The sequence below is a fragment of the Carlito syrichta genome, unplaced genomic scaffold (assembly GCF_000164805.1).
Source record: "Carlito syrichta isolate Samal-C Ts95f unplaced genomic scaffold, Tarsius_syrichta-2.0.1 Scaffold305654, whole genome shotgun sequence".
NCBI classification, from domain to species: Eukaryota; Metazoa; Chordata; class Mammalia; order Primates; family Tarsiidae; genus Carlito; species Carlito syrichta.
The window spans coordinates 828,250-855,788 of NW_007249750.1; the positions used below are offsets into that span (position 1 = coordinate 828,250).

Sequence of the window (27,539 nt, forward strand, 5' to 3'; positions counted from 1 at the left end):
CGCACGCCGCGGGCGGGAGCGGCCCCGCCGCCCCTCTCATGAGCCCCGGCCCGAGGGCGACACCTTGCGGCTGGCGGGAGCGAGTTCGCGCATCCAGAACCCGCGCGGGCCTCTCTTGTACTGGAAAGGGACCCAGAAGACGGAGCTGGGGAGCGGGTCCTGATGGTGTCGTGACCCACCCCTCTCAGCTCGTGGGAGAGTGTGTCGCTTGTGGTCTTCTTTCCTAATGGGGGAGGGAGAGCGGGAGGGCACTGTCACTTCTCAGGACTGGAGTGAGCGACAAGGACTGCAAAGGGCCAGGTGTCTTCTCTCACAGGAGCCAACCCGCAGGTTCAGAGTCCCTCGCTGCCTCCTGCGGCCCACAAGTCAATACAGAGCCTCGTGCTGGCCTGACCCTTGGGTTCCTTCCATGTATTGACGCACCTACCTCGTATCAGGGGCAGAGGCTCCCACCACGCAAAAGAGAAAATAAACGGCGACATGTGATACGGTCACACGTGAAACTGAAGAAGTCAGGGAGTCATGGAAGGGTCTGAGGCTAGGGATCGGCAGTCCAGTTTGTTGTGTTTTAGAAAGACCACCGGCTACTCTGTGGCCAAGAGAGGAACAGGCAGAGGTAGGGCGATCTGCCTGCCGCCTACATGGGAGATGGCCTCATCTGGAGTAACAGCAGTATGGATGGGGAACTGATCATCTCATGAATATTCAGCAACTGGATGATCAGAACTTGGGAATGACTGGGTGAGGGAATGAGAGGGAAGAGTCAAGGAAACGCCCAGGCTTGCCCGTGTCTGGGGCCTGAGGAGCAGGTTTGGGAGTCTGAGGCGAGTTCTGTTTGAGACTGTTGTGCATAAGATGTCTGTGGGACCCCCAGGTACAAATATTAAGGGGTGACTGAATATATGTAACTGAAGCTTGAGAGATGAGGGTTGGTGTTACGGAGTATAGAGTCCTCTGTAAATCGATGGCAACTGAAGCCATGGAAGTGGATGAGAGGAAAGAATCACAGAGTGCAGAGCACAAGGGTTCAGGACAGAACCGAAGGGCAGGCAGAGACCTTACATTGTGCAGAGGTAGGAGCAGTGTAATGGCAGCTAAAGGAGGGTGCTTCAAGAGGGAGTAGTCAACAGTGATGAATGCCACACAGAGAACAGGTGAAATAAAGACTGAGGAGTGTTCACAGGAGTTAGAAATAAGAGCGCTGTTGGTGACCCAGGCTGGAGCAGTTTCAGTGGAGAGAACAAAGGTGAGGATAATTCAGTGACTTCACTGTGAAGGAGCAACTGGCATCTGGAAGGGCATATGGCCGACTTTTCTTAAACTGGATTAGCGTGAGCCATATTTGAAGGTTGGTAGGAAGAAACCAGGAGAGGAGAGGTCTCTAGAGGGCAGTTCCTCAGGTGGGGCCTGAGCACAGCGGAGAGACCAACCCTCACTACAGGAGCCTTCCTTCCTAGGAGTAGGGAAAGCTTAGGTGTACATGTAGGTGCGTTTATAGGTTTGGTGACAGGAGCTGGAGTTTCTTTCATTAACTAAAAGATGAGGTGTTGAAGGTGTGAGCATAGTGGAACCGATTTACATAGGGACTCTGGAAGACGGCAAAGATTGGACTATTTCAACTCATCCAGCTGTATTGACAGTTAAAGGAGACCGGAAATCATCATAGTCCCAATCTATAGTTACATCGTTTTATGCACTTTTAGCAGCTAGGAAGTTGAAGACAGACAACTGTGTTGATCCAGGTGTATACCAATGGGCTGAGGGTTGTTGACAAAGTGACTAAAATGACAGGTAAAAAGTGGGGAAGGAGAGAAAATGATCAAAGATAGCGAGCCTAACTGGATAGGGAAGGAAGAAGAAAGACAAGAGAGGGCAAAGGGGCTGCAGTCTTCAGGTTCAGTAACAGGTGGAACTGGAATGCAAATGAGAGCTGGCAGAAGCATCAAGGGTTGTGGTCAGAGTGGGATGTCAGAATTTACTATTTTAGAGGGAGAGCAACTTCACACAACAGGGTACATGGTGTGGTCATGAGAAGGAATGGTGCAGGTTGCAGGAGAAAAGGAAGAAACTGGAAACTTAGTTTCTTCCTAGGTTTGGATGGGTCATCCGCGGGACACTGAGGCCACTCAGGATGAAGACTTGAGCAGAAGAAAGTGAGCCAGGTGTTAAACTAAAACCGTATTTTCTTTGAAATCAGTTAAGAATTAAAGCACAAAAGTGGAACCAGTGTCACATAGCAGTTGTTCATAGAATTTGTTTTGGGTGAAGTCACAGCAGCTTCAATTAGAGTTTTGACAGTTGTAGTGGAAATAAACAGGTGAGACACTGTGAAGGCAAGTCATTAATGGTATCTGACAGGTGTCTAGAGGGATGAGGAGAGGGGAGAGGTGCCCTGCAGAGAGCCAGCCAGCCCTTCCCACTGGTGACTCAGGAGTGAGGGGTTTGAGGATGTCATCACACCAGCCAGGAGAGAAGCCATAGCCCCATTTTCCATCAAAACTGTGCATGTGAGAGGAAAGGGAAGCAGCAGAGTGGGAAGAAACATTGGCTAAAGGTGAGGAAAAAACGAGGGCTATGATCCAAATGGCAGGAAGTCTATTGCAAATGTTGACTGACAATGGTTCCATTTTATTTTTCAGAAACTCTGTCTCGCTATGTTGCCCAGGCTGGTCTCAAACTCCTGGGCTCAAGTGATCCTCCCACTTCAGCCTCCTGAGTAGCCAGTGCTAAAGGCCCAATTTTATTTTTACCTTCCTTCAGTTTTAAGTAGAGTTCCATTTAAAAAACTCCATCTTATCTTAGCTTTTCCAGGAGAAAAAGGAAAAGGGATTTTAAAAAGTATATAAATGAGGTGTGTGTGAGTAAACAAACCTTTGTAGCTCTGGGGCTCGTGACTAGGGCTGGGATCACTATGGATTGAGGGATGTGTCTTGTTCAATTTGGGGACAATTCGAGGCTTTGAATCTGGATGACTAGAATAGGGAAATACAAAGTGGTTTGAAGAAGGCACTAAAAAGGGAAGTGAAACAGTAAGTTTTGGACATATTGCCTTTAACATACTGCATGTGAAGACCATATTTTTTAAAACTTTAGGAGCTATTTATGTGGATCTAAAAGAAAGAATACTCTGATAATGCAAATAATCATTCTCAATTTGTTGAGTAGATATTGGAATATGACTTTAAATACAGATTACTCAAGTATCCTTTGGATCTTACTGCAAAGCTTGAGAATGGCAGCATTATATAAATGTTATTTTTGGACCCAGCAAAATATTTTCTCAACTCTGTAGCTTGGGAGATAGAAATGGATTTAAATTCCACCTCCCACTACTTACTGACCTTTTTAAACATTAATTTATTTGCCTGTGGATATTATAATAGCACTTACCTCATACTGATGCTGAGACACTAACAGAGTGTATGTAAAGCACTTAGTGCAGAGCCTGTGACACAGTAATTGCTTATGTAGCTGACTCATAAATAACTGTGAGATGACTGCCACACCACACACAAGTAAATAACAAGATCATGTCTTGTATGCGCTCATATTCTTAATTCTCCATCTCCTGACACTAGAATAGGGGAGAAAAATCTGAGACCACAAAAAAGTGACCAAGAAACAGATGGAAGCAGCAGTTGTTAGCACTGTGGCGGCTATGAACTACTTTAAGGCAGCAGCAAGGCACGCTTGTTTTGTGTTGTATTACATTTCTAAATCAAAGTTAAACCTCAATTAACTAGAAATTTTGTGCCAAAATACTTTCATTCAACTTTTAGAAAAAGACAAATGACAAGAAAAAAAATAAAAGGATATATTTATTTTTAAAAAAATTCCAGCGGATGTCCCAATGTTAGTAAACAAGTTCGTTTCTTGTCCCTCCTATGGCTACATCCAGTTACAATCGTTGTTCAGCACAACACACTTGAGGCATTTGAAATGCCTCAAATGGCAAGAAACATTAAATTATCTCTGGCATACCATCGTTTTTAAGGCAGAAGTATTTTATATAATGGTTACAACAGTGTTTACTGGTTAATCTTTAGTTAACCAGAACAACACTTTCCACAGGTATTCCAGTTAACTGAGGTTTATACCCATAAGGACGTTGCCAGAGATAGAAAAATTTCCCTTTCCTTTAGCAATTTACAGAGACCTCAGCCACCAATGCACCTCACTACTTTCTTGAAAATACAAACTGAAATACTACTTTAGAGGACATTTTTTAATATCCTAATTTTTATTTAGAAAAAATTCTTTTTAAGTTGATACCTAAAGGAATTTTGATTTTTAATTATTTTCCACAACTATTTGATATACCTTAATTACACTCAAAAAATTTTTTATGAGAATCTCTTTATGGAAAAAAAGATGAATGTTATCTCTATTTCAAAATTTGCTTGATAAAAAAGGTATATAAATGTCATTCTGCCAGATATACTTCCCATCTCCTAATACAGCTGTACGAGTGACATTAATGAGGCCATGAATGTGAGATACATTTTACTTCTTGTATAGAAACGTGTAAGTGGCAGAAAGCACACTTTTCACAACAGGAGTATTCTCCTGGATATCTTCACAGTTTCAGAATAGCTGTCAGAAGTGTTAGTGTTGTTTGGTTTCTTGCTGTGCAGGGTTATTCAATGTTGAAGTGACGTCTGTTTACCTAGTTGTCATCAGCATCGCCAGCTCACTCTTGGAAACCACCATCAACATCCCCCATGCAGACGGATACATACAGTGGTACAGGTGGGCGATAAAGAATCCAGTCTTGAATTAGACCTTTAGATCGTGTTTATGTCACATTATTGTGAATTTACACCAACTCCACTTATAGTTTTAAAACTGAGCTTATGTAACACATTACTATACTATTACAGAATATCCTTTTCTGTAAATGCATTGAAAATTTTCCTGGGCATTTTACTAGGCCTTTTTTTTTTTAAAGCAGAATTCTCAATGCTAACAACCAGATATTTCAAACACCCAAATATAAAGTCAGTTTTCTTAATTTTCTGAAATTAGCTATTTGAGTTAATAAGAATTCTGTAGGAATACTGACCCATCTTATCTCATCTAACCTTCAAAACAGTTCAGCCTATTTCCCAAACTCATCTAACCTTCAAAAGTTAAAACAAAAACAAAAAAGCAAACCAGCTATATATAACAAGAATCTTTCAACTCCAAAACTATTGAAAGATCATGAGCCAGCTGATTTATGAAATTATACAAGATGAAGCAGAAATAGCTGTACTTTTTAAAAACAACTAAACCCACTCCTTTTCCCCTAAGGTTATAAGAAAATGAAAAATCTGCTTTTGAATCATGCAGAGATTTAAATCATTTTTCTACCTCTTCTAAGAAACTAAAATGTTTCTTATCTTACAATTATAAATATTCTTAGCACTCAAAACTATTTTTTGTGACCAGTTATTTATGCTTTTGACACTAGATGGTATGGTGTTGTTTAGCCAAGGTGTAGTACAGTGCTAAATTATGTATAAAATATTATTTCTGGAATTTGTCCATCTTCTATAGAAGTGCCATTATTATTGCCAGGGGAACTAAAAAAGAAAAAAACCGTCTTGCTTGCAGCAGGTGTCTCATGCACTACTTTCTTCAATCCTTTTGTGCCATAGTGGGAATCTGGACCCTAAATGAGAACAAAAGGTTCCTTAGTAATTTTCCTTTAAAAAACACTCAATTTAATGTGATTGTTAATTAGATTCACATTCTATTATATTTCACTATAGCTCCTGTATGAAATTTTATGCTAAGACATTTAGTGAAAAATGAAGTTTTTCTTAAAAACCTAATTAACAAGTAAAAGTACTGAACAGTGAAAGGCTTTTAAGAAAATAATTATTTTATTTTCTGTCAGACATTCATTTTCCTACTCAAAGGGCTACCTTTTAGGAAGAGCTAATTCTTTCAGAACAGAGCTATGCTGAGAAGCGTGTCTTTTTCTTAAAGCAGTGAAATATTCCAGCTCCCAGCCCCCCCCGACTTTCTCAAAGGCTCTACTGTCAGTGACTCTGTTTCTACAACATGCTTTCTGTAACATGCAAGAGGAAACCATCTGGAACACGGTGAGTGACTCTTACTTTGAGTGTTGCACACGCTGTGTAGCACACGTTGGGCAGGATCTCTATGGGCTCTTTGAACATGACCCTGAATGTGTTAGCTGTCCCATCACAACTAAATCCAGTATCATTTTGTCCCAGGGTTTGTTTTTTCTCATACTCAATGATCTGTAATTTTGAAAAGACAAGTTACATGTAAGTTAAACCAAACGAAGCAAAGTCCTATAAAAAAGAATATGGGCTGGGCACATGGCTCACATCTATAATCCTAGCACTTTGGCAGGCTGAGGTGGGAGGACCACCTAAACCCAGGAGTTCAAGGCTCTTGTGAACCATGCTTACACCACTGCGCTCCAGCCTGGGCGACAGTCTCTCTCAAAAAAAGTACAGGAAAAAAGGAGTAAGAAGTCTCTGGAGACCTGTGTCCTAACTTTCCCTACCTACCTCTACCACCAAAGGCGGCTGTGAATGCTGTCAGAAAATGGCTGTTTATCACTCATCACAGCAAGAATGGGAGGGTGTCAGACAACTGGGACTCGACTGTGGGAGGGAGGAGCTTCTGTAAAAGACACACAGCTTGGCATGTGGATTTCTGGAACATGTGGCTTTAGGTACCTGACGGAAATGAGCCTTTACTTCTTGCTAGCCCATGCTGTTGCTAGGAAATTCCCTTAGTATTTCCTGTCTAAATGTTATTTTCTAAAAGTAAATGTAGTATCAGGTTTGTGAGTATTCACAATGTAACAATTCTGTCTTATCAATTTAGTTCCATAATTTGAGCCAAGCACTGTTCTAGGCACTGAAGGACACCCTCTAGGAGCTTCTAGTTATTAGAGACAGATATATAAACTGGCAATTCAGTCCATACCTGCACTACAAGAGCTATGCATAGACCAAATGGTCAAACAAGGCAAAGCTGGTGAACGTGTGAAGCTTCCCGAAGGAGTTTTGAAAGCTCAAGTCAGAGCTTACCAGGTTGTGAAATGTCTTCCCTGCATGGGAAAAGCTCATGCAGAGCCAGATGCTCACAAGCCTGCCTTTTGCATACATTAGATAAAAACAGGAACAGTGAAATAGGCAAGAGCCATCTATGCTGTAAGAGGTCAGAAGAGTGGACACTGCAGGGGGAGAGACTAAAGACATGAGGGGCTCCAGGGATGCTGCCATGTTCTGCTCCTTGCCCGGGCCCTGGTTACACAGGTGTGTTCAGTTTGTGAAAAATGAGCTCTATGTACAACTCATAAATATGTACACCTTTCTGTGTGTATATCACAGTTCAATAAAATACTAAAACTTAAAAAAAAATGACATGACATGATGGTGGCCTGGTCACAACCAAATCCCTGTAGGACACAGAATTTGGTTGTGACCAAGCAACTAGAGCAAGCTACTTGACTTCTCCCAGCTTCAGTTTTATCTGTTTTCTTTTCTTTCTTTCTTTTTTTTCTTTGTACTGGGGTCTCACTTTGTCATCCAGTCTGGAGCATGATCACGACTCACTGTAGCTTCAACTTCCTAGGCTCAGGTGATCTTCCCATCTCAGACTTCCCAACAGCTGAGACTGCAGGCACACACCACCATGCCTGGATAATTTTTTACTTTTTGTAGAGGTGAAGTCTCACTATGTTGCCCAGGCTGTTCTCAAACTCCTGGGCTCAAGCAATCCTCCCACCTCGGCCTCCCAAAGTGCTGGGATTACAAGTGTAAGCCAGTGTGCCTGGCCAGTTTTATTTTTTAATTTGTAAAAAACTTTGCTTTGCCTTTGTCCTAAATTGTTTTGAGAATCAAATTATAAAACAATAGCAACAAAAAGCACAACTGACTATGTACCAAACACTTGCATCCTCTCAAGCAATCCTCATAAACCATAATAGGTACCACAACTGTCATGGCAGACATGGAAACTGCAGCTTAGAGGAGTTACATAATTTGCTCAGTCACACTTTGTAGGCAAGAGTTGAGATTCAAACCCTGGCAAGTATATTTAACATGAGAACTCTCACTTAACCATTTTACCTCCTATAAAATGTAAGTGAAAATTCCCTGAAAATGCCAAAGCATTAAACAATTGTAACATGGTATTATTATTAGCATATGGATATATTTTCAACACCCACTTTCAGCCATTATCTTAAATCCACTTATCAGACTCACTGTCCTCAATATTGCTGTCCCTTGGGAATATTAGAGAAATTGAGATGGAATAAGGTGCTTAAGTGATGTAACTATTATAGTCTCAGGAGTCTACCATCTTTCTTTAATGGTCCACACAGCTAGTGGTAGCAGATGTGGGTTGACTACTGTTCTCAAACACGTCTTCCTTGCTATTACATAACACAGGACCCTTTGGTACTTTCATCTAATACTCCAAATCAATCCAAAGCTGTTTACGAAGTACTTGACTCTCCTTTTAGGTGTACGAAGTGGCTCTCCACAAAACAAGCAAATGAAGACAACTGATTTTCACAACAAATGCCACCTCTATTATGCCCACACCTGCTACTTAAACAGTAGACTTTTATTTTTATACTCCATATATTTGGGGTAAGGACCCAGGATGGGCATTATGAAAAAGCCCTCAAGGTACTTTTAATATATACCCTTGTTTAAAATGTACTGATTTAGAGGAAATTTATAGACAGTGGAACTGAACTTACAAGTGTATAAGAGTCAGGGACTGTATTTGCTAGTTGGCAGACACCTGGTATTTAAAGACGTTTTCCACAGGAATGGGCCTTTACTACAAAGTTAAAGGTTGTAAACTGTTAACTATCAGGAATTAGCTTCAGACTGGCTTTGTATGACCCTCACGGTGTTGTTTCTAAAGATTCTGAGTTACTGGTCAATACTTAAAAATACAACATGAGAAGATCCAGACTTCTGGCTTCTTAGAAAAGTCAGAAGCTCTGGCATCCTTGGACCTTTGTTAGCACACTGCAACTATTAGAGGGGCTAAGTCGTGGCTGCCCCTATAAGTGTTCCTTGGTCCAATTCCCTCCTGTCCCTACTGTCTTCTACTGGTGTAGGAGCCTTGTTTTCTCCATTAGGAATTACCTGCCTGGTACCTAGTAGGCATTTGAGTTTGTTACCTCTGACACAAAGGAATCAATGGTTACAGCAGTGTATCTGGAGCAGGCATGGGGTTAGCTATTACAGGTAGAAAATAAAGAAACTTCTGTTTCTATTATTTTACTCAAGTATCTATATGTCATCATTTTAATATTCCTGTAACCCTAATGCCTCCCTCAGTTTGTACACAAGGAGTCTGGTGTTTCATGTAATACATGACGTAAGGGAGAGTGAGGTTCCACAATCACAGAGGCTGACAGTGGGGCCCTTGCTCCTGCCCTGGGCCTGCAGGTCATCCAGCCTGCTTCAGTGGGTTCATGGGTTCTACTGAATAGAATCTTAACAATCAAATATACAAAGTGCAAAGGGGGAAGACTGTGAAGATCTTTTATATCCTTCAGAGGTTGGCTGAAGTTTTTCTGCACTTAAACATGGCAATAAAATTCTCTAACTTATTTAAAAATCTTTCAAATAAGCTATTTCTGTGGGATTTATAACTTATTTATTAAAAATGTAACTTTCTAATTGGTTTATAAGAACAGCAACTAACATAGTGATGCAAATTTATCTGCTGAATTTCTCTAGAAACATTATTGGATAGGATTAGAAAATAAGTATAATGATTTCATTGGTATAGCCAATAATGCAATTCTTCCATTCAAAGTATGGTATCAACTTTGTGAGGTAATGAGGTATCTTTTTTTAGCTGACATTAAACTAGGTGTTTGAACATGTTTTATCACAAAATAAAAAAACATTTTAAAAGCTAACACATTTTGATCACAAAGTTCACCAAAGTTTGTATTATTAAAAATAATCTATCAATAACATCTTAGAGGGCAGTCTTTTCTGTTGATAAAACGTCTGAAACATTGTTTTACTTCCTTTTCTCATATTTTCATGTTTTAATTTATATATAAACATATAGTATTGCAGAGATATAGTTTATAAATAAAAATACAACACTGATGCATATTCAAAAATAATTTTACTAATTGGGGTATGCAATCAAAAGTGCAGAGAAACTGGTTTATGAATAACGAAGGGAAGTAGAGGCATCTAAATTTCTTCTAGATCAGGTATTAGTGCCCCCTATCTGAAAGAAATGAGTGGAGCAGAACTAAAGAACGAGACGGGGTCTGCTTACACACCTGGAAATCACAAGGTGTTCACACTACTTACAAAAAATTTGACACTAGCCGGGTTCGGTGGCTCAGCCTGTAATCCCGCGCCTTTGGGAGGCTGAGGTGAGTGGATTGCCTGAGCCCGCGGATTCGAGACCTGCCTGGGCAGCGAGACCTCATCTCTACAATAGATCAAAAAATCAGCTGGGCGTGGTAGCGCATGCCTGTAATTCCGGCTACTCGGAAGGCTGAGGTGGAAGGATCGCTGGAGCCCAGCAGGCAAGGCTGCGGTGGCCGGGAGCGGCCACTGTACTCCAGTCTGGGCGACAGAGTGAGACTCCAACTCAAAACAAAACAAAAAAAAACAAAAAATTTGACACTTTCAAGGCCCTAGAGTTGAAAGTACCATGAAAAAAGCAAGAGAGTGTTTTAAGACAGTGCACAGCAAGAATTACTGAGAGAAAGGTTTCCGGACAAAGGAGAGCTCCTTGAATGCTAACAATTTTAGAAAGGACCCCAATTTTCTGCCAGATTTTTTTTTTAGATCAAGTATAAAACAGTTCTCTAGGTTTACAATGCTACGAATAGGCCTTCTGATTCCTTTGATAATTACACTGAAATTTGGATTTCTATCCAAACAATATCTTATTATAAAATTACATGTTTGTCATAGTTCAAGATGATGCACAGTGGGGGAAAAAAGTTTACCTGTATATTCACTTGATAATCCGTGGGACCATGAATAGATCCATATAAGCCAAATCCGACTATAGAGATTCTTCTATTAACTGTGAACCTGAGAAAAAGAGGTCAAAAATAAAATAGCTTAAATAATTCCATAGTGTTGATATACTGAAAGTTTACGATTTTTAAAAGTGTTAGCTGGAAAAAAAAGTTTTGCTTATCAAAAGGAAAACTATCACAAATTAGATATCCTTGGAAATGTCATATTTGCTTACCAAAAACTTTCTGAAGGAAATTTGAACTTACCATGAATTAAAAGATCTGTTTTCTGTACTGCAAAAGGAATTTACTTAGCCTAAGTACCCACTTTTGTTGTAATGGTAACTTAAGTGCTATGCTAGTCCAAATGTTCGTACATGTTTTTCATGAACATAGACATGTCACTCACTAGGAATGAGGCCTGGCATCCCAAACTGTGACAATTTATCAGTTCAATAAATCCTTACTGAGGAACTATCATATTTAGTACTGAGCTTGACACTGGGGAAGTTATGGTCTATAAGAAACAGTTTCTACCCCTACTGGGTTTACAGCCTAATGGAGGACACTGATAATAAATAAGAAAGAAATAAATTAATAATTGTAAGTTGTGATGAGAGCTGTGAAGGAAGCAGGCTGCTGTAATAGAATACTGGTAGTGGAGGGCCAGGCCAGGACCAAATTTACACAGGTGGATTTGAATAAGGATTCCATAACTAGAACAATCAGCAAGTCCAGTTGGGTTGTAATAGTGAAGAAATATTGACTGGATCTTACTCCACTTTATAAAGGTATAAAAACTGACATTAAATACGTATGGAACTGAAAGTCTATGCAACCAGACCTAATCTGTAATGTAAAACACTAAGTAATTCTCAACATCTTCAGCAACAACTTCATTTATTATTACTACATCTAGCACCACCACTTAATGAGTATTTCCTAATGTGTCAGGTCCTGAGCTGCAGTTCTTTAAATGAATTATTTCCTTTAATCATCATAATGGCCCTATAAACTAGGTAATGGTACTATTTTTATTATCCTAAGTTTTTGTAGTTAAAGAAACTGAGGTTTAGAGAAATTAACTTGTCCAGGTCAAAAAGTGTGACAGAGCTAGGACACAACTCTAGGTCTGCTGGATCAAAAGCTATGCTTTTGCCTTCCATGCTAAACACCCAGTAAAGTAAGAAGACAACCCTAAACATTTACAAATATATACCTTTTTTTGGGTGGTTGTTCTTGAGACAGAGCCTCGCGTTGTCACCCAGGCTGGAGTACAGTGATGTGATCACAGTCCACTGCAGCCTCGAACTCTTGGGCTCAAGTGATCCTCTAGCCTTGGCCTCTCAGTCACTGAGATTAAAGGCATGTGCCACCACTCCCAGCTTGTTACTTATAATAATTTTTATTATAAAAAGCAATATATTCAGTTTAAAAATATTGGAAAAGGCAGCTAAACAAACAAGAAAAATTTAAAGCATCCACAAATCCAGATACCCCTTGTTAATACTTTACAGTTCTTTTTTGTTTCCTATGAACATATATGTATTCTTTTTAAAAATAGAATATATTTGTAGTCTCTTTTTCATGTAAAATGGTAAAAACTTACTTATGCTACACTATATTTAACTAATTCTTTATTGGATAGTCCAGGTTATTTGCAGTTTTTATTATTATATAATGACATGACAATCTTATAGCTAAATTATTTTATGAAGCCTTACTTATTTTCCTTAGAATATATTCCTAGAAGCAAAATTGCTGGTGAAAATGAATGGCACAACGTTAAGACTCTAGACAAACATTGCCAGATTGCTTTCTGGAAAGATAACACTTATACCCCATAAAGTATAAGGACTCTTTTTCTCTCATTTTTATCAGCCATGAGTATTTTAATTTTGTTTTTTTTGTTTTGGGTTGAAGTCTCACCCTGTCACCCACACTAGAGTGTAGTGGCCACTCCCGGCCACCGCAGCCTCGACCTGCCGGGCTCCGGTGATCCTTCCACCTCAGTCTTCCGAGTAGCTGGAACTACAGGCGCGCACTACCACGCCTGGCTCATTTTTTGATTTATTGTAGAGATGAGGTCTCACCAAGTTGCCCAGGCGAGTCTCGAACCCGCGGGCTCAGGCAATCCACTCACCTCAGCCTCCCAAAGGCTTAATTTTGTTTTGCCTTTGAGAAATGATTGACAAATTCCATTTATATTTTTCTGACTAATAAGGTAAAACATATGCCCATATGCTTACTACCCACTGAATTTCCTCTTTACTGAAATAATCACTCATGTATTTTTTTCTCAACTGATGAAGTTTGTATTTTTAATGTAGATTTGAATGGACACATTATATATGGATGATAGTTATTTATGCTTTGTTGGTGATGTCTGTTATTAAAAGTGTTTCCCATTTGTCACTTATCTTTTAATTTTATGGTGATTTTGTACTTAAAATTTTTGAATTATTTGTATTCAAAATTATGATCTATGCCAAGTTTAGAGAGACCTAACTCATCCTCATAATAAAAAAAATTCAACTGTTCCATCATTTTCAAGGTTTCATTTTTGTTTACATGAATATTAGTAGATGGAATCAGTAAGGATCTAACATTATTTTCCCAGTGGTTAATCCTTCCCTTTCCTTTATAATATTCTACATGTTCCTTTATGTTAGGTTAGTTTCTGACCTCTATCTCTGTTCAGACAACACTAACTTCTCATAGCTTTACAATATGTTTTCATGTTTGATCTGTACCATTCTTTTAAAGATTTACTCTTTATAATATTCTACATGTTCCTTTATGTTAGGTTAGTTTCTGACCTCTATCTCTGTTCAGACAACACTAACTTCTCATAGCTTTACAATATGTTTTCATGTTTGATCTGTACCATTCTTTTAAAGATTTACTCTTTCAGACTAACTTTAAAATAATTTTGCCAAGACCTTCCCCGCTACCAGAAATATGTGACTTTGAAAGGAGCTTCCAAACATACATAGGTTAATTTGGAAGACACTGTCCTTAGCGAAGTCTGACTCTAATCAAAGTTATCCAGTTCATCATAAATGTATTGTATTGTACTTTCTTTTTTTGAGTTGGAGTCTCACTCTGTCACCCAGACTGGAGTGCAGTGGCCGCTCCTGGCCACCGCAGCCTCGACCTGCTGGGCTTCAGCGATCCTTCTGCCTCAGCCTTCTGAGTAGCTGAAATTACAGGAGCGCACTACCACGCCCGACTGATTTTTTGATGTATTGTGGAGATGAGGTCTCACCAAGTTGTCCAGGCAGGTCTCGACCCGCGGGCTCAGGCAATCCACTCACCTCAGCCTCCCAAAGGCACGGGATTACAGGTTGAGCCCGGCTTGTACTGTACTTTCTTACTAAGTTTAATTCTACTACTTAAATGTTATCGATTACTATTGTAAATGGAATTATTCACAATACTATAACAGTCAATATATAGTATAAAAATATATAGTAATACAGTAATATAATACTACAATAGCAATATATTACTAAAATACTATTTTTACTCAGTATTATAGTATTTACTAAATTATAACTGAATGTTTTTTTTTTTTTTGAGTTGGAGTCTCACTTTGTTGCCCAGACTGGAGTGCAGAGGCCGCTCCCAGCCACTGCAGCCTCGATCTGCTGGGCTCCGGCAATCCTTCCGCCTCAGCCTTCCAAGTAGCTGGAAATACAGGCGCGCACTACCACGCCCGGCTAATTTTTGATTTATTGTGGAGATGAGGTCTTGCCAAGTTGAATTTTTTTTATTGTGGAAAAGTAAACATAAAATAAATATATGGCACTAAATACATTCATATCATTGTATAAACATTATTTATTGATGTAACTGAATTTTGATGGCATCTCAAACACCAGTAACTTTTGAATATACATTTTACAAGTGGCCACTATTCTTTTATTGATTGTAATTGTCTTTTTGCTGAGGTTATTCAGACCTGCTTTTCTCAAAAGGAGTTCTACTCCCAAGGAAGCATGTTCTCTTTTCACAACAGTTTAGGGACATTACTGGCAAGAAGCCAGGGATACTAGATTTCCTGTAATGCACAGAACAGTCTCCCATAACTAAAGAATCTCACTAAACTTTTCAAATGTCTTGCCAGAATTCATGTTGGTGAAAATTTATTAATAACTACAAGTCTTACATCTCATTCCATTTAAACTATAAAGCAAAGATTTTTAGGGCAATTTTAGCATTCTTTGACTTTTATAACAGGCAACTACCATTTTAAAAGAAGAAATATACAATCAATTCTCATTATTTGTGGTAGTTATAGTCTATAACACAGAATTAGCAAATACTAAACCACTGTTCATAGGAGAAATATATACATACAAGGGAGGACCCCAAAAAAACCCCTGGAATTATCTTTTGGAAGGAAGGTTCCTTGTGTTACAGGCTTCCTCCACTAGTGTTCTAGAATGCCATTGGCATGAGTATACCAGCTAGTGTTGTTTTGAGAGGCTGCACTCAGCTTCAGTGAAATTTTTTTTTAAAGATTCTTTCAAAGCGTTTGTCCATTTCATGATGGGTGGTTTATGAGGGCACCCGCCCACACCATGCTGACCACTCAGCAGTTTTTGACCAAAAAAATCGGCATGGCCCACCCTCCCTATTTACCTGATCTTGCCCTGAGCGACTTTCTTTTGTTTCCCTGGAGAAATAAGTTCTCAAAGGGAAATGTTTTGCTGATGTTGGAAGAGGTGAAACAAAAAATGGCAGAAGCACTAAAAGGCATCAAAATCGACAAGTTCAACTGTTTTGAGCAGTGGAAAAAGTGCCTCAATAAATGTACTGCATCAAACGGAGAAGAGTACTCTGAAGGTAACTGAAGTTTAAACATGTAAGAATAAATACTCATTTTAAAAATAAATAAATCCTGTTTTTTGGGGGGAGGTCTCCTTGTATATAGATATATAAGTACACACACACACACACACACACACACACTCTCTCTCTCTCTCTCTCACACCCCTCACATAGATTATAATCTTAAATATTAAAAACAACTCATCTTAATATATTTAATTTCTTTATTTTACAAAATAGAAAGCAGAGTTCAAAAGTGTTAAGTCATCTTGCTTCAGGCTGCCCCACCAACAAGTGCCAGAACTGGGATTCAAACCCTATCCAACCCACCAAAGAGCCAAAGTTTGTTGCCCTATGTTGCACTGCTCCCTCCCCATCTCCACCTTTGTGGGAGAGCTGAAACAGGAAGGCAGAGCCCTACCTTGTTCAACTTCAGCTGACAATGTGCTGATCTGGCAACTAACATCTTTTGCTGAAAATAACTAAGAAAATGCCCCAAGAATTGACTTTTGGGTTACAAATAAATTTCAGTAAGCCGGCAAGCTCACAAATATGGAGAGCATTAATAAAATCAACTTAAGATGCTGTTTTATCTCAACGTTTAAATAAAATGGATGTGGCAGCAGTGCTGCTCACAGTATTTAAGACATTAAAACACAACATGCCTGTACCCTGCAATTGAAGCTGTCCTATCTGGCTGATACATATATGCACTGGTGACGGCAGTTTGTCTTCTAGTGTTGTCCTGCTCAAAGTCTACATATTGAACTATGCATTTTATTTTACTACCAGTTGATTTATTTTTGTACTACAAGGTAATTTATCAGTTTAAAAGATATGTTTGAAATATTATCTATGAATTTCATTTCAGGTTAGTACAATAAGAATTACAAAATATTCATTATAAAAAGGGGCAACCTGGTTTAATGGAGTTGTAAACTACTAATGTACATAATGCCATTGGCAAACAATGAAAAAGGTCTCTTCCTTTCCAATATTCAAGCCTCTGACTGATCCTTTATGACTACCTCAGTCAGAATTATAACACTGCTGAAAAGCAGCAAGGATAGGCATCCCTATCTTGAGTTTCTTCTAAATCTAATCTATTAATAGTTATATCTACAATGAAGGTGAAATTTTAGCAAAAGTCTTTTGAAATCTATTGAAATCAAATTTTTTTTTTCTTTGATCTGCTACTATGATGAATTATACTAATATATTTCCTAACATGCAGGCATTCTTTCAATCTCAAAATAAACACTATTTGTTCATACAGCATTATTCATCTAAGGTACTGCTAGATTCAATATGCTAATATTTTACATAAATTTTTTTCTATATGAGGCTGATCTGAAGTATTTTTATCTTGTAAAATTCCTAAATATGGGCCATACTTCCTTCAATAATTAGCTGAGAAGTGTTTTCTTCTTTTAATGCTCAAGGAATAATCTGTTCCTTGAGGTTTGATAAAACTCACCTGTTAAAACCACCTTGTGAAGGGACAGTTCTTTGATAACTTTTAATTCCTTCCATGGTAATTGGTCTACTCAGGCTTTCTTCTTCAATCAATTTTGATAATTTATATTTGCCTATAAAATGATCCATTCCATCAAGATGTTCAATTTATTAGCACAGAGTAAACCCAGAATTAAAATAAAAAAACTCAGCATATGATTATACTCCCATTTTTATTTCTAAATGTGAATGTTTATTAACTTTGCCAAAGGTTTATTTGTTTTATTGGTCTTTTTAAAGGAACCAGCTATGGATTTATCAACTCTTTTAAATTCATTAATTTCTACATTTACCTATTTCCTTTCTCTTTTCTTATGGTTCTTTTGCTATTCATTTTCTAGCTACCTGGGCTGAATGCTTAAATCATTTATTTCTACTCTATTTACTACAAGTAGTTAATAATTACTTCTTCTTTGTGTGCAGCTTTGGCTTCATCCCTTAAGTTTTTATATATGATATTCTTATTGTAAATGAATATTAGTCTACAAATTTTTAAAATTTTTATTCTTTTTCTATTTAGAGACAAGTTTTCACTGTGTTGCCCAGTCTGGTTTCAAACTTCTGGGTTCAAGCAATCCTCCAGCTCTGGCCTCCCAAAGTGCTGGGATTATAAGTGAAAGCCACCACACCCAGCCCTAATTTCCATTTTAATTCAAGATTTGTAATCATCCGCCACTGAACCATAGTTCTATTTTTTAACAAACTTGTTCTTAATTTCTAATATTCCCTCCCCCCTTTTGAATAGGGGTCTCACTCTATCACCCAGGCTTGAGTGCAGTGGCATAATCATGGTTCACTGCAGCCTTGATCTCCTGGGGTCAAGTGATCTTCCTGCCTCAGCCGCTCAAGTAGCTGGGATTACAAGTGTGTGCCACTATGCCCAGCTAATTTTTTTTTTAATTTTTAAATTTTTTGTAGAGACAAGGTTTTGCTATGTTGCCCAGGCCAATCTCCAACTCCTGGGCTCAAGCAATCCTCCTGCCTCAGCCTCCCAAAGTGCTGGGATTATAGATGTGAGCCACTGTGCCCAGCTAATTTCTAGTTTGATACTAAAGTGCTATTAAATAACTAAAAATCCAAAAGACGTATTTTGTGAAAACTGGTACCAATTCTATTTTGACATTTAACCAAAAGAAACACAGTAGAGCAAAGGCAAATTCCTCAACAGGATTGTATGCATGCATTTTTCAAGATTCTTTACTTTTTTCCCCAAAGTTTGTATAAATGTATACTGAGATACTCCCCATGCAACATCAATGTAAAACCAAACAAAAAAAACCTTACACTAAACATAGTAAGGTTGAGTTTATTAAATTATAACCCTAAACCCATAAAAACAGTGTTTGATAAAATAAGGTCTAGAACCCAGCACACTAGGAGCAGTGATCCACACAGAATTCACATAATGCAAGGCTCAACTTAATCTTTTCTTGCTTTAATTTTTTCCTGAGAGGTCATCCTCACTCATCATCCAGGAAAGAGAGGTCAGAATGCCTCGATGACTTCCTGCCTCTTGTATTAATCAAAGTATACTGAAATACTGGTTAATTATCTCCCACAATCTGAAGGTAAAGCCCAAATGCTAACTGCTACCCTCACTCAACCCCGAATCCATAGTATGAAAGATACCTGATTCGATCACTTGTTCCACTGTAACCCCAGCGGCTCTCTACTTGCTGGAATCTATTGATGCAGCATTCTTTTCCTCTGAGGCAGCATCTTGGTCGGTCAATGTATTCAACTCGGGGTTTAGGATTGACAGTAAAATGTAGAAAGAGGTTTACCACTTCACGATCTGACAAAATTCCAGATTGAGCAGGACCTGTAGAAATAAAAATATAAACCTCAATAAAAGCAATCTGATTTCAACTCCTAATTTTGGAATACTCTACTTAATAACATAAATTCAAATCTAGAAAATGTAAAGTAGAAACAGGAATAAAAATCTTAGCATATATAATTTTAGCATATATTTAATTTTAAAGTTTCAATAAGTCCATCTGAGATTAAATAATTATAGAATATAAGTGTCAAAATCAATAACAAGTCAAAGCTAAAAAAAAGACAGCCTAGGCAACATAGTGGAACCCCATCCCTTAAAAAAAAAAAAAGAGCAACTTAAAGAGAAAAAAGATGATTTTGAGACAAGAAGAGAAATTTTCACATGGACTGAGTATTTGGTGGCATAAAGGAGCTATTGTTAATATTCTTAGTTGGGATAATCATCGTGCAGTTATTTTTAAGACTGTATTTGTTATGGATACATACTAAAATAGTTTCTGGATAAAATACGGTATATGTGAGATTTGCTTTAAGATACTCCAAAAAAAAGTTGGTAGAAAATAGTTGAAAAAAAAAAAGAAAATGTTTCAGGTGATTAATGTGGATGATAAAGAGCAGAGACCAACAATATTGCAGGTCATTAGAACTGACAGTAAGAAATAGGATGATGTAATAATTCAAGGTTATTTATAGGAGAAAATTTCCTTAGTTGAAAAAAGTCTTCAGATCATAAAAAACATTTTCAGATATATACCCAGATATGTGCCTACCTAAAAAAAGTAAAATAAGATACACTCCAGTTAACAGAGGGATAAATTAGAGAACTCAAGAATGTATGTCAGATAAGAAGACGCACCTAAGTATATCATCATCAAACTGCAAAAACAACCCCAAAGATTATGTGAAATCTTAAAAGCACCAGTAAAAAAGGATATACTACTGTTAAAGATAATGAATTTTTTCAATAGAAATAATGGAAACCAAAGGGAACACAATTACATTCAAATAATGGATGGAACTAATTGCCAACCTAGAGTTCTCTAGCCAGAAAAATATCTTTCAAAAATGAAGACAAGCTGGGCATGGTGGCATGTCCCTCTAGTTCCAGCTACTCAGGAGGCTAAGGCAGGAGGACTGCTTAAGCCCAGGAGTTTGAGGCTGTAGTGTGCAATGATTATGCTTGTGAATAGCCACTGCACTCTAGACTGGGCAACATATCAAGACTCTGTTTCTTGAAGAAAAAAAAAAAGGTTAAGATGCTTTTAGACAAAAAGAAAAAAGAGTTAAGAGAATCTGGTTAGTATCATACCTGTTCCAAAAGAAATACTAAAGGGAATTCTTCAGGCTAATGGAAATCATCCCAGATAGAAACTTGGTCATTCAGGAAAAAAAGAAGAGTACCAAAAAAGGCAAATATATAGATAAATCTAAATGATTATTGATCTTTAAAACAACTATAATGTTTGGGATTTAAAACATACAGAAAATTAAAATGTGTGAAAGAGTACCCCAATGGCTGAAGAAGGTTAAATGTAGTCAAAGTGTCAATAAGGTCCTTGCATTATGTGGAAAAACTTAATTTAAAATTTTTAATATGGAAAACAAATAGTAAATATAAGTCCAAATAGACTAGTGATTATATTAACTGTAAAGTGAATCAAATATCCCAAGTAGAAGGCAAAGTTTATCAGAGTTGTTTTTTTTTGTTTTTTCAGTTGGAGTCTCACTCTGTCGCCCAGACTGGAGTGCAGTGGCCCCTCCTGGCCACCGCAGCCTTGACCTGCTGGGCTCCGGCAATCCTTCCGCCTCAGCCTTCCGAGTAGCTGGAATTACAGGCACGCACTACCATGCCTGGCTAATTTTTTGATTTATTATAGAGATGAGATCTCGCCTGCCCAGGCGGGTCTTGAACCCATGGGCTCAGGCAATCCACTCACCTCAGCCTCCAAAGGCGCGGGATTACAGGCTGAGCCACCGAGCCTGGCTAGAGTTTTTTTTTTTTAAATGCACTTCACAAGAGACATACTCAAAATACCAAGACAATGAAAGGTTGAAAGTAAAAGGATGGGAAAGGATTTATAGAATATAAAAATTGGCCAAGCGCAGTGGCTCATGCCTGTAATCCATCCCAACACTTTGGGAGACCAAGGTGAGAGGACTGCTTAAGCCCAGGGGTTGAGACCAGCCTGGGCAACATTTAAAAAAAAAAAAAAAAAAACTACTAAAAGAAAAGCTAGTGAAACTATACCAATACCAGACAAAGACTTTAAAATAAATTTAATAGATTTAAAGTAGGATATAGCACATAAAAGTGGATTCAATAAGAAACATAACAACCCTAAATTTGAATGCACCAAATGATATAGTCTCAAACTAGATAAAGTAAAAACTGGCCGAACAGAGTGGCTCATGCCTGTAATCTCAGCACTTTGGGAGACTGAGGTGGAAAGAATGCTTGAGAACAGGAGTTTGAGACCAGCCTGGGCAACACAGTGAGACCTCGTCTCTATAAAAACTTTAAAAACATTAACCAGGCATGGTGGTGTGAGTCTGTAGTCCCAGCTACTTGGGAGGCTGAGGCTGCAGTTTGCTATTATTGTGCCATTGACTACATCCTATGTGACAAAGTGAGACCCTGACTCAAAGCAAACAAACAAAAAAACTCCAGCAAAACCAGGAATTTTAATCTACTTGCAAGTAACTGATGGAACAGATAAAAATAAATGAATAAATATACAGAAAATGCACACAGCATTATTAGCATATTCCTTTCATAGATAAAGAATTATTTGATTTGTTGAACAGATACAGGACTATTCAGATTTATCTGCACCCAATAACTAAGAATATATTTTTCTCAAATATGCATGTTTAATAAAACTGACCATATGCTGCCATAATGCAAATATCAACAAATTTCAAAGGGCTCAAGGATACAGAATGTATTCTCTAACTATACTGGAATTAAGCCAGAAATCAGTAAGAGTAAGGTAAAAAGAAACCCTAAATACTTGAAAAATTAAGCTATATATTTATAGCCCATGGATCAAAGAAACAAAAAAATGAAAATTAGAATTTTTAAATTGAATGATAATAAAAATACAACATACCAAAAATGGTGAGGGTGAAAAATGCTTAGAGGAAAAATTATAGTCTTAAATATATACATTCAAAAAGGTGGCTCAGCCTGTAATCCTGCGCCTTTGGGAGGCTGAGGTGAGTGGATTGCCTGAGCCCGCGGGTTCAAGACCCGCCTGGGCAGGCGAGACACCTCATCTCTACAATAAATCAAAAAATTAGCCGGGCGTGGTAGCACACGCCTGTAGTTCCAGCTACTCGGAAGGCTGAGGTGGAAGGATCGCCAGAGCCCAGCAGGTCGACGCTGCGGTGGCCGGGAGCGGCCACTGCACTCCAGTCTGGGTGACAGAGTGAGACTCCAACTCAAAACAACACACACACAAAAAGAAAAATGCAGAAAGTAATAAAATGGAAAACATACTACAACAGAGAAAATTAATAAAGCCAGAAGTTGATTCTTGGAAAAAATAATACAAATTCTTGAACTCTTGGGGAAAAAAAGGGAAATATTCCTAACTCTTGTATGAGGTCAATTCTGTCAACTCAATTACAAGAAAAAAAAAATTATGGACTAATTCTCTCATTAATTAGTCATAAAAATACTAAAAAAGTTTAGCAAATATATAAAAAGGACTATGCAGGACAACCAAGTCTGGTTTATGTAAGGAATCCAAAATAGGTTTAAATTGGGAAATCAATTAATGTAGCTCACTATATTAACAGAATAAAGGGGAATACTATATCACTATCTCAAAAAATAAATAATAAAAATAACTTGAGTCCTCTAAAAGAAGGCAAGAAAGAAAAAATAAACAAAAAACAGATATGACCAGTAGAAAACAAAGTGCAAGATGGTAACTATAAGTCCAAATGCATCAGTAATTACATTAAATGTAAGTGAACCAAATAGTTCAAATAAAAGTCAAATTGGATTAAAAAATTATTGGCATGATGAACATCATTAATCATCAGAGACACAAAATTAAAAACCACAGTGCAATATGTCTTTATAGTCACAAAAGTGGCTAAAACTACAAAAACTAACAATGCCAAGTACTGGAGAGGATGTGAACAACTAAAATGAATTCTTAACTCTTAACTTTGCTACTGAGTGTGAATTGTTACAACCACCTTGGGGAACTGTTTGCCAGGATCTACTAATGCTGAACATATGCACACTCTATGACTTAGCGATTCCACTCATATATATCCAGGAGGAAGGTTTATGTATGTACAACAAATGACATGTACAAGAATGTTCTCAATGGTCCCAAATGTCCAACAACAGTAAAATAGAGAAATAAATCATGGCACATTACAAAAGAGTATTATACAGCAAAGTAATGAAAAAGAATGAGTTATTGTCACACTCAACCGCATAGGTGAATCTAACAGCCACCAAAGTTAAGGAAACACGCAAAAAAGAATACATACATTGTATGTATGGTTTCCTTTACACAAAGTTTAAGAACGAAATTAATTTATAAAAGAAGCAGGCACCTCTGAGAGGGAGATTAATGACTTATAAGGGCATCACAGAGACTTCTGGGGTATAAGAAATGTACTGCAAATTAATTTAAGTGTGGTTAAACAAGGTATGTTCACTTTATTCATTTTACTATATAGATATTAAACTTCAATTTAAAACATTTACAAAAAGAAAAAGCAAACTGATTCTGATTAGCAAGAATAAAAACAATCTGGGAGAAAACTGGAACAAGTGTAAATCAGTAAGAAAAATTTGAATATATAATACATGATGAATCAATACACAATAAACCAGCAAGAAAAATTTGAATACTCTATAATAGGACAACAAAAGGCATGCATATTGTTAAGAAAAAAATATAAATGCCCAATAAACAAAGAAATACAATTCAGCCAGACACAGTAGCCCAAAAAAACAAAAACAAAAACAAAAACAAAAACCAACCTGGCCATGATTTAAAAGCAGATACTAGTCAATGATGGTATTAGTAATGAAAACTGGTCATAACTGCTCACAGAGATTCAAAACTATGTCTGTCTGATTTTAATCAGAAGCATCAATCTTAAGAGTCAAAGATCTGTCATAACCTTGGGCAAGGCACTCAACTTCTCCCAAGCTCACTTCTCAAAACTATAAGATGTGGATATTATCTTGAAGGGCAGATACGACAGTTACATGAAGTCACACAATCACACACATATATATGTTTATCATGTGACTAATAATAAATAACAGTTTCTTTCCCCTTCTGGCACAGGAGGACTGACAAATTATTAAAATAGGTTAAAATAGATTCTAGTGAAGTTATAGCCTTACCTGCTGCAAACTCCTCAATTGTCATCAGTGGGAATCGGATTAGAGAAAGTGCTTTTCCTAGAACTTTCTGTTTGTTTCCAAAAGTTACAGGTAATTGTTGTCTCTGACATTCCGCTTCTGCCCAGCGTACAACAGCTCCAAAAAGTCGACTTTCTCGAATACTGAGTGTGTCTCTTTCTAAAACTGCACAGAGTGTGTCTATCAGCAAAATACAAAAATAAATCAAATTAGGAATATTTTGCTCTCTAACATAGCAATAATGACAGACAGGTTTATGTTGTTTTTAAATTTCAATGAAAAACAGAAAAAAACATTAAAGAATTAAAGTGATTAAACTCTAAAATGTTTCATAAAAAATTAGTATAAGGTTAGCATTCAATTTATTACTTAACATACATGCAAGATTAGATGTATTATCTCTTTATATATTTATGCCATTTATCAAGCAAACTCGAATATCTGGAATAAAATTAATAAGCCACAGAAAAAGGTTCCAAGTTAATTACAAAAATTCATTAAGTCTATAGATTACAACTCATTCATTCACTAAATATTTATTATTAAGCACTCACTATGTGCCAGGTACTTTTCTAGGCACGGATATAACATTGAACAAAAAATTAAAGATCCTTGCCCTCGTGAAGTCTATTACATTCTAATGAGGAGAAACTGATTAAATAAACATAAGAAAATAAGAATATATGATACATGTGGGTAAAAATAGCAGGGTAAGGGGAATCAGAAATACTACTTAAAATAGGATGGGGACAGGCCTCATTTGTGCCAAGACTAGGAAGTGGGGGAATAAGCCAAATAGACAGCTAGAGGAAGAACATGCCAGGAATATCAGTATCAAGGCTCTCAAAGTGTGCCTGGCGTATGTGAGGAACACGAAGGAGGCCAGTGTGGTGAAGTGAAGTGAAGTGAGAAGGAGGGATGGGTGGTGGGCAGTGAGGCCAGAGGTGTGGTGGTAGGGGAATCATGCAACAGCTGGTAGATAATTTACTCTGAGTGATATGGGGAATGCATTGGAGGGTTCTGAACTATGACATTTTATATTCTGAAAGGATCACCTGGACTGCTGTGTTGGGAAGAGGCCGTAGTGGAATTAAGGGTGAAATTAAGATAAGTTAGGAGTTTCTTGCATTTAACCAGGCCAGAGATGATGATGGCCTGGACCAGGAGGGTAGCAATGGAAGTGCTAAAAATTGGTCAGATTCAGGATATCTTCTGAAGGAAGACTCAATGAGATTTCTTAACAGACTGGATATGGAGTGTGGTAGGAAGAGAAGAGTCAAGGGAAACTGCAAGGTATATAGTCTAAGCACTGGAGGGATGAGGGTGGTCATCAATGGAAATGGTGGCCATCAACTGAAAGACCACAGGAGGAGCAGGATTGGGATTTCACCTTATTAGATGCAGTAAATCTGAAGTCCCTATTTGGCTTCCAAGTATAAATGACATGCCTATACCTCAGGCTCTCACCCAGAATCCTTTTCCTCTTACAGGCAAAATTTGAATAAGTTCAGTTGTTTTAAAGTTACAGCAGCCCAGTAAGCAGTAAGTTCAGAAGAGAAAGGGGTTTTGGAAGCCAATATGCTAGAATGAAATGATAAGCTGCAATCTAAGAGGGACAGAGAAAGGAGAAAATCTGTGAAAAGCAGACTTAGTACATGAAAAGCACGGGAGTCAAGAGTCTTATTCAAAGAGAAATAAATTAAAAAACCAAAAAAAAAAAAATGCTTCAGAGCCCTAAGGGCATTACTGTACAATAATAGTATAACTGATACTCATAATAATGAACAATAATAATCATAAGAATCCTAAACTATATTCAGCACACACTGTTTAACAAAGTAAGGTAAAATGTTCTTAATATCTTTCTCAAAGTGCCAAAGTAAAAACCTTGGAATTTAGAAAGGATTGTTCCTACATCTACAGAAAAATTACTTAGATGGAAATTCACTTTCTAAAGAACCTAGATAAAATAGGCACCACCATAAAATATCTAATAGTTATATTTTAAATTAAATTTAAATATGTATGCCATACTTACATATAACAGAAATCAATTAAAACATTATATTTGATTAAATTACCCAGAAATACATATCAAAGAAAATTTTATATAAATAAAATAATTTTCGGTAATGTCTACACATGCTAAGAGCAAAATATTTGCTTAATATCAAATACAGCTAATAATCTAGCAAAAACATCACAAGAACACAGTAGGGGCTCAACATTGTTAAAAATAAATTGGTTGGCCAGGTTTGGTGTCTCAGCCTGTAATCCTAGCACTTTGGGAGGCTGAGGTGAGTGGAGTGCCTGAGCCTGTGGGTTCAAGACCCACCCAGGCAACTTAACGAGCCCTCATCTCTACAATAAATCAAAAATTAGCCAGGCATGGTGGTGCACGCCTGTAGTTCCAGCCCCTTAGAAGGCTGAGGTGGAAAGATTACCAGAGTCCAGCAGGTCGAGGCTGTGGTGGCCAGGAGCGTGCCACTGCACTCCAGCCTGGGTGACAGAGTAAGACTCCAACTCAAAAAAATAAAATAAAATAAATAAATAAATACATTGGTTAAACATAATTTTTTTTAAAAAATCAAACTTTTGGGGAACCCCCTCGGGTCCCCTCCCACTGTGGGAGATTTTCTGTCCTCTCAATAAATCCTGCTTTAAAAAAAGGTGATTTTTAAAAAATCAACTTTTTGTTCCTTCTATTGTAGCTGAACAGATGAGTATAAACTAAGGATCCCTCAAGCTCCTTCACAGGTAAATTAAATGGAAATCAATATAAATTTAATACTTGCTGGGTTAAGAATATATAGTGACAAGTCGGGCTCGGTGGCTCAGCCTGTAATCCCGCACCTTTGGGAGGCTGAGGTGAGTGGATTGCCTGAGTCCGCGGATTCGAGACCCGCCTGGGCAGCAAGACCTCATCTCTACAATAAATCAAAAAATCAGCCGGGTGTGGTAGCGCATGCCTGTAATTCCGGCTACTTGGAAGGCTGAGGCATAAAG

General features: G+C 37.8%; 1 protein-coding gene across 1 annotated transcript in view; it reads right to left on the reverse strand.

Moving 5' to 3' along the window:
- Positions 1-3,800: 3,800 nt before the first annotated feature.
- Positions 3,801-27,539, reverse strand: part of BTBD1 (BTB domain containing 1) — a 45,302-nt gene continuing 21,563 nt past the window's right edge. Inside the window, exons 4-8 of the mRNA XM_008062100.2 lie at positions 24,516-24,713; positions 18,980-19,172; positions 10,985-11,072; positions 6,105-6,251; positions 3,801-5,653 (exon numbers count right to left, since the gene is read on the reverse strand). Coding sequence (XP_008060291.2) covers positions 5,495-5,653; positions 6,105-6,251; positions 10,985-11,072; positions 18,980-19,172; positions 24,516-24,713 — 785 coding nt within the window. The 3' untranslated portion in view covers positions 3,801-5,494. The remainder of the gene's footprint in view (positions 5,654-6,104; positions 6,252-10,984; positions 11,073-18,979; positions 19,173-24,515; positions 24,714-27,539) is intronic.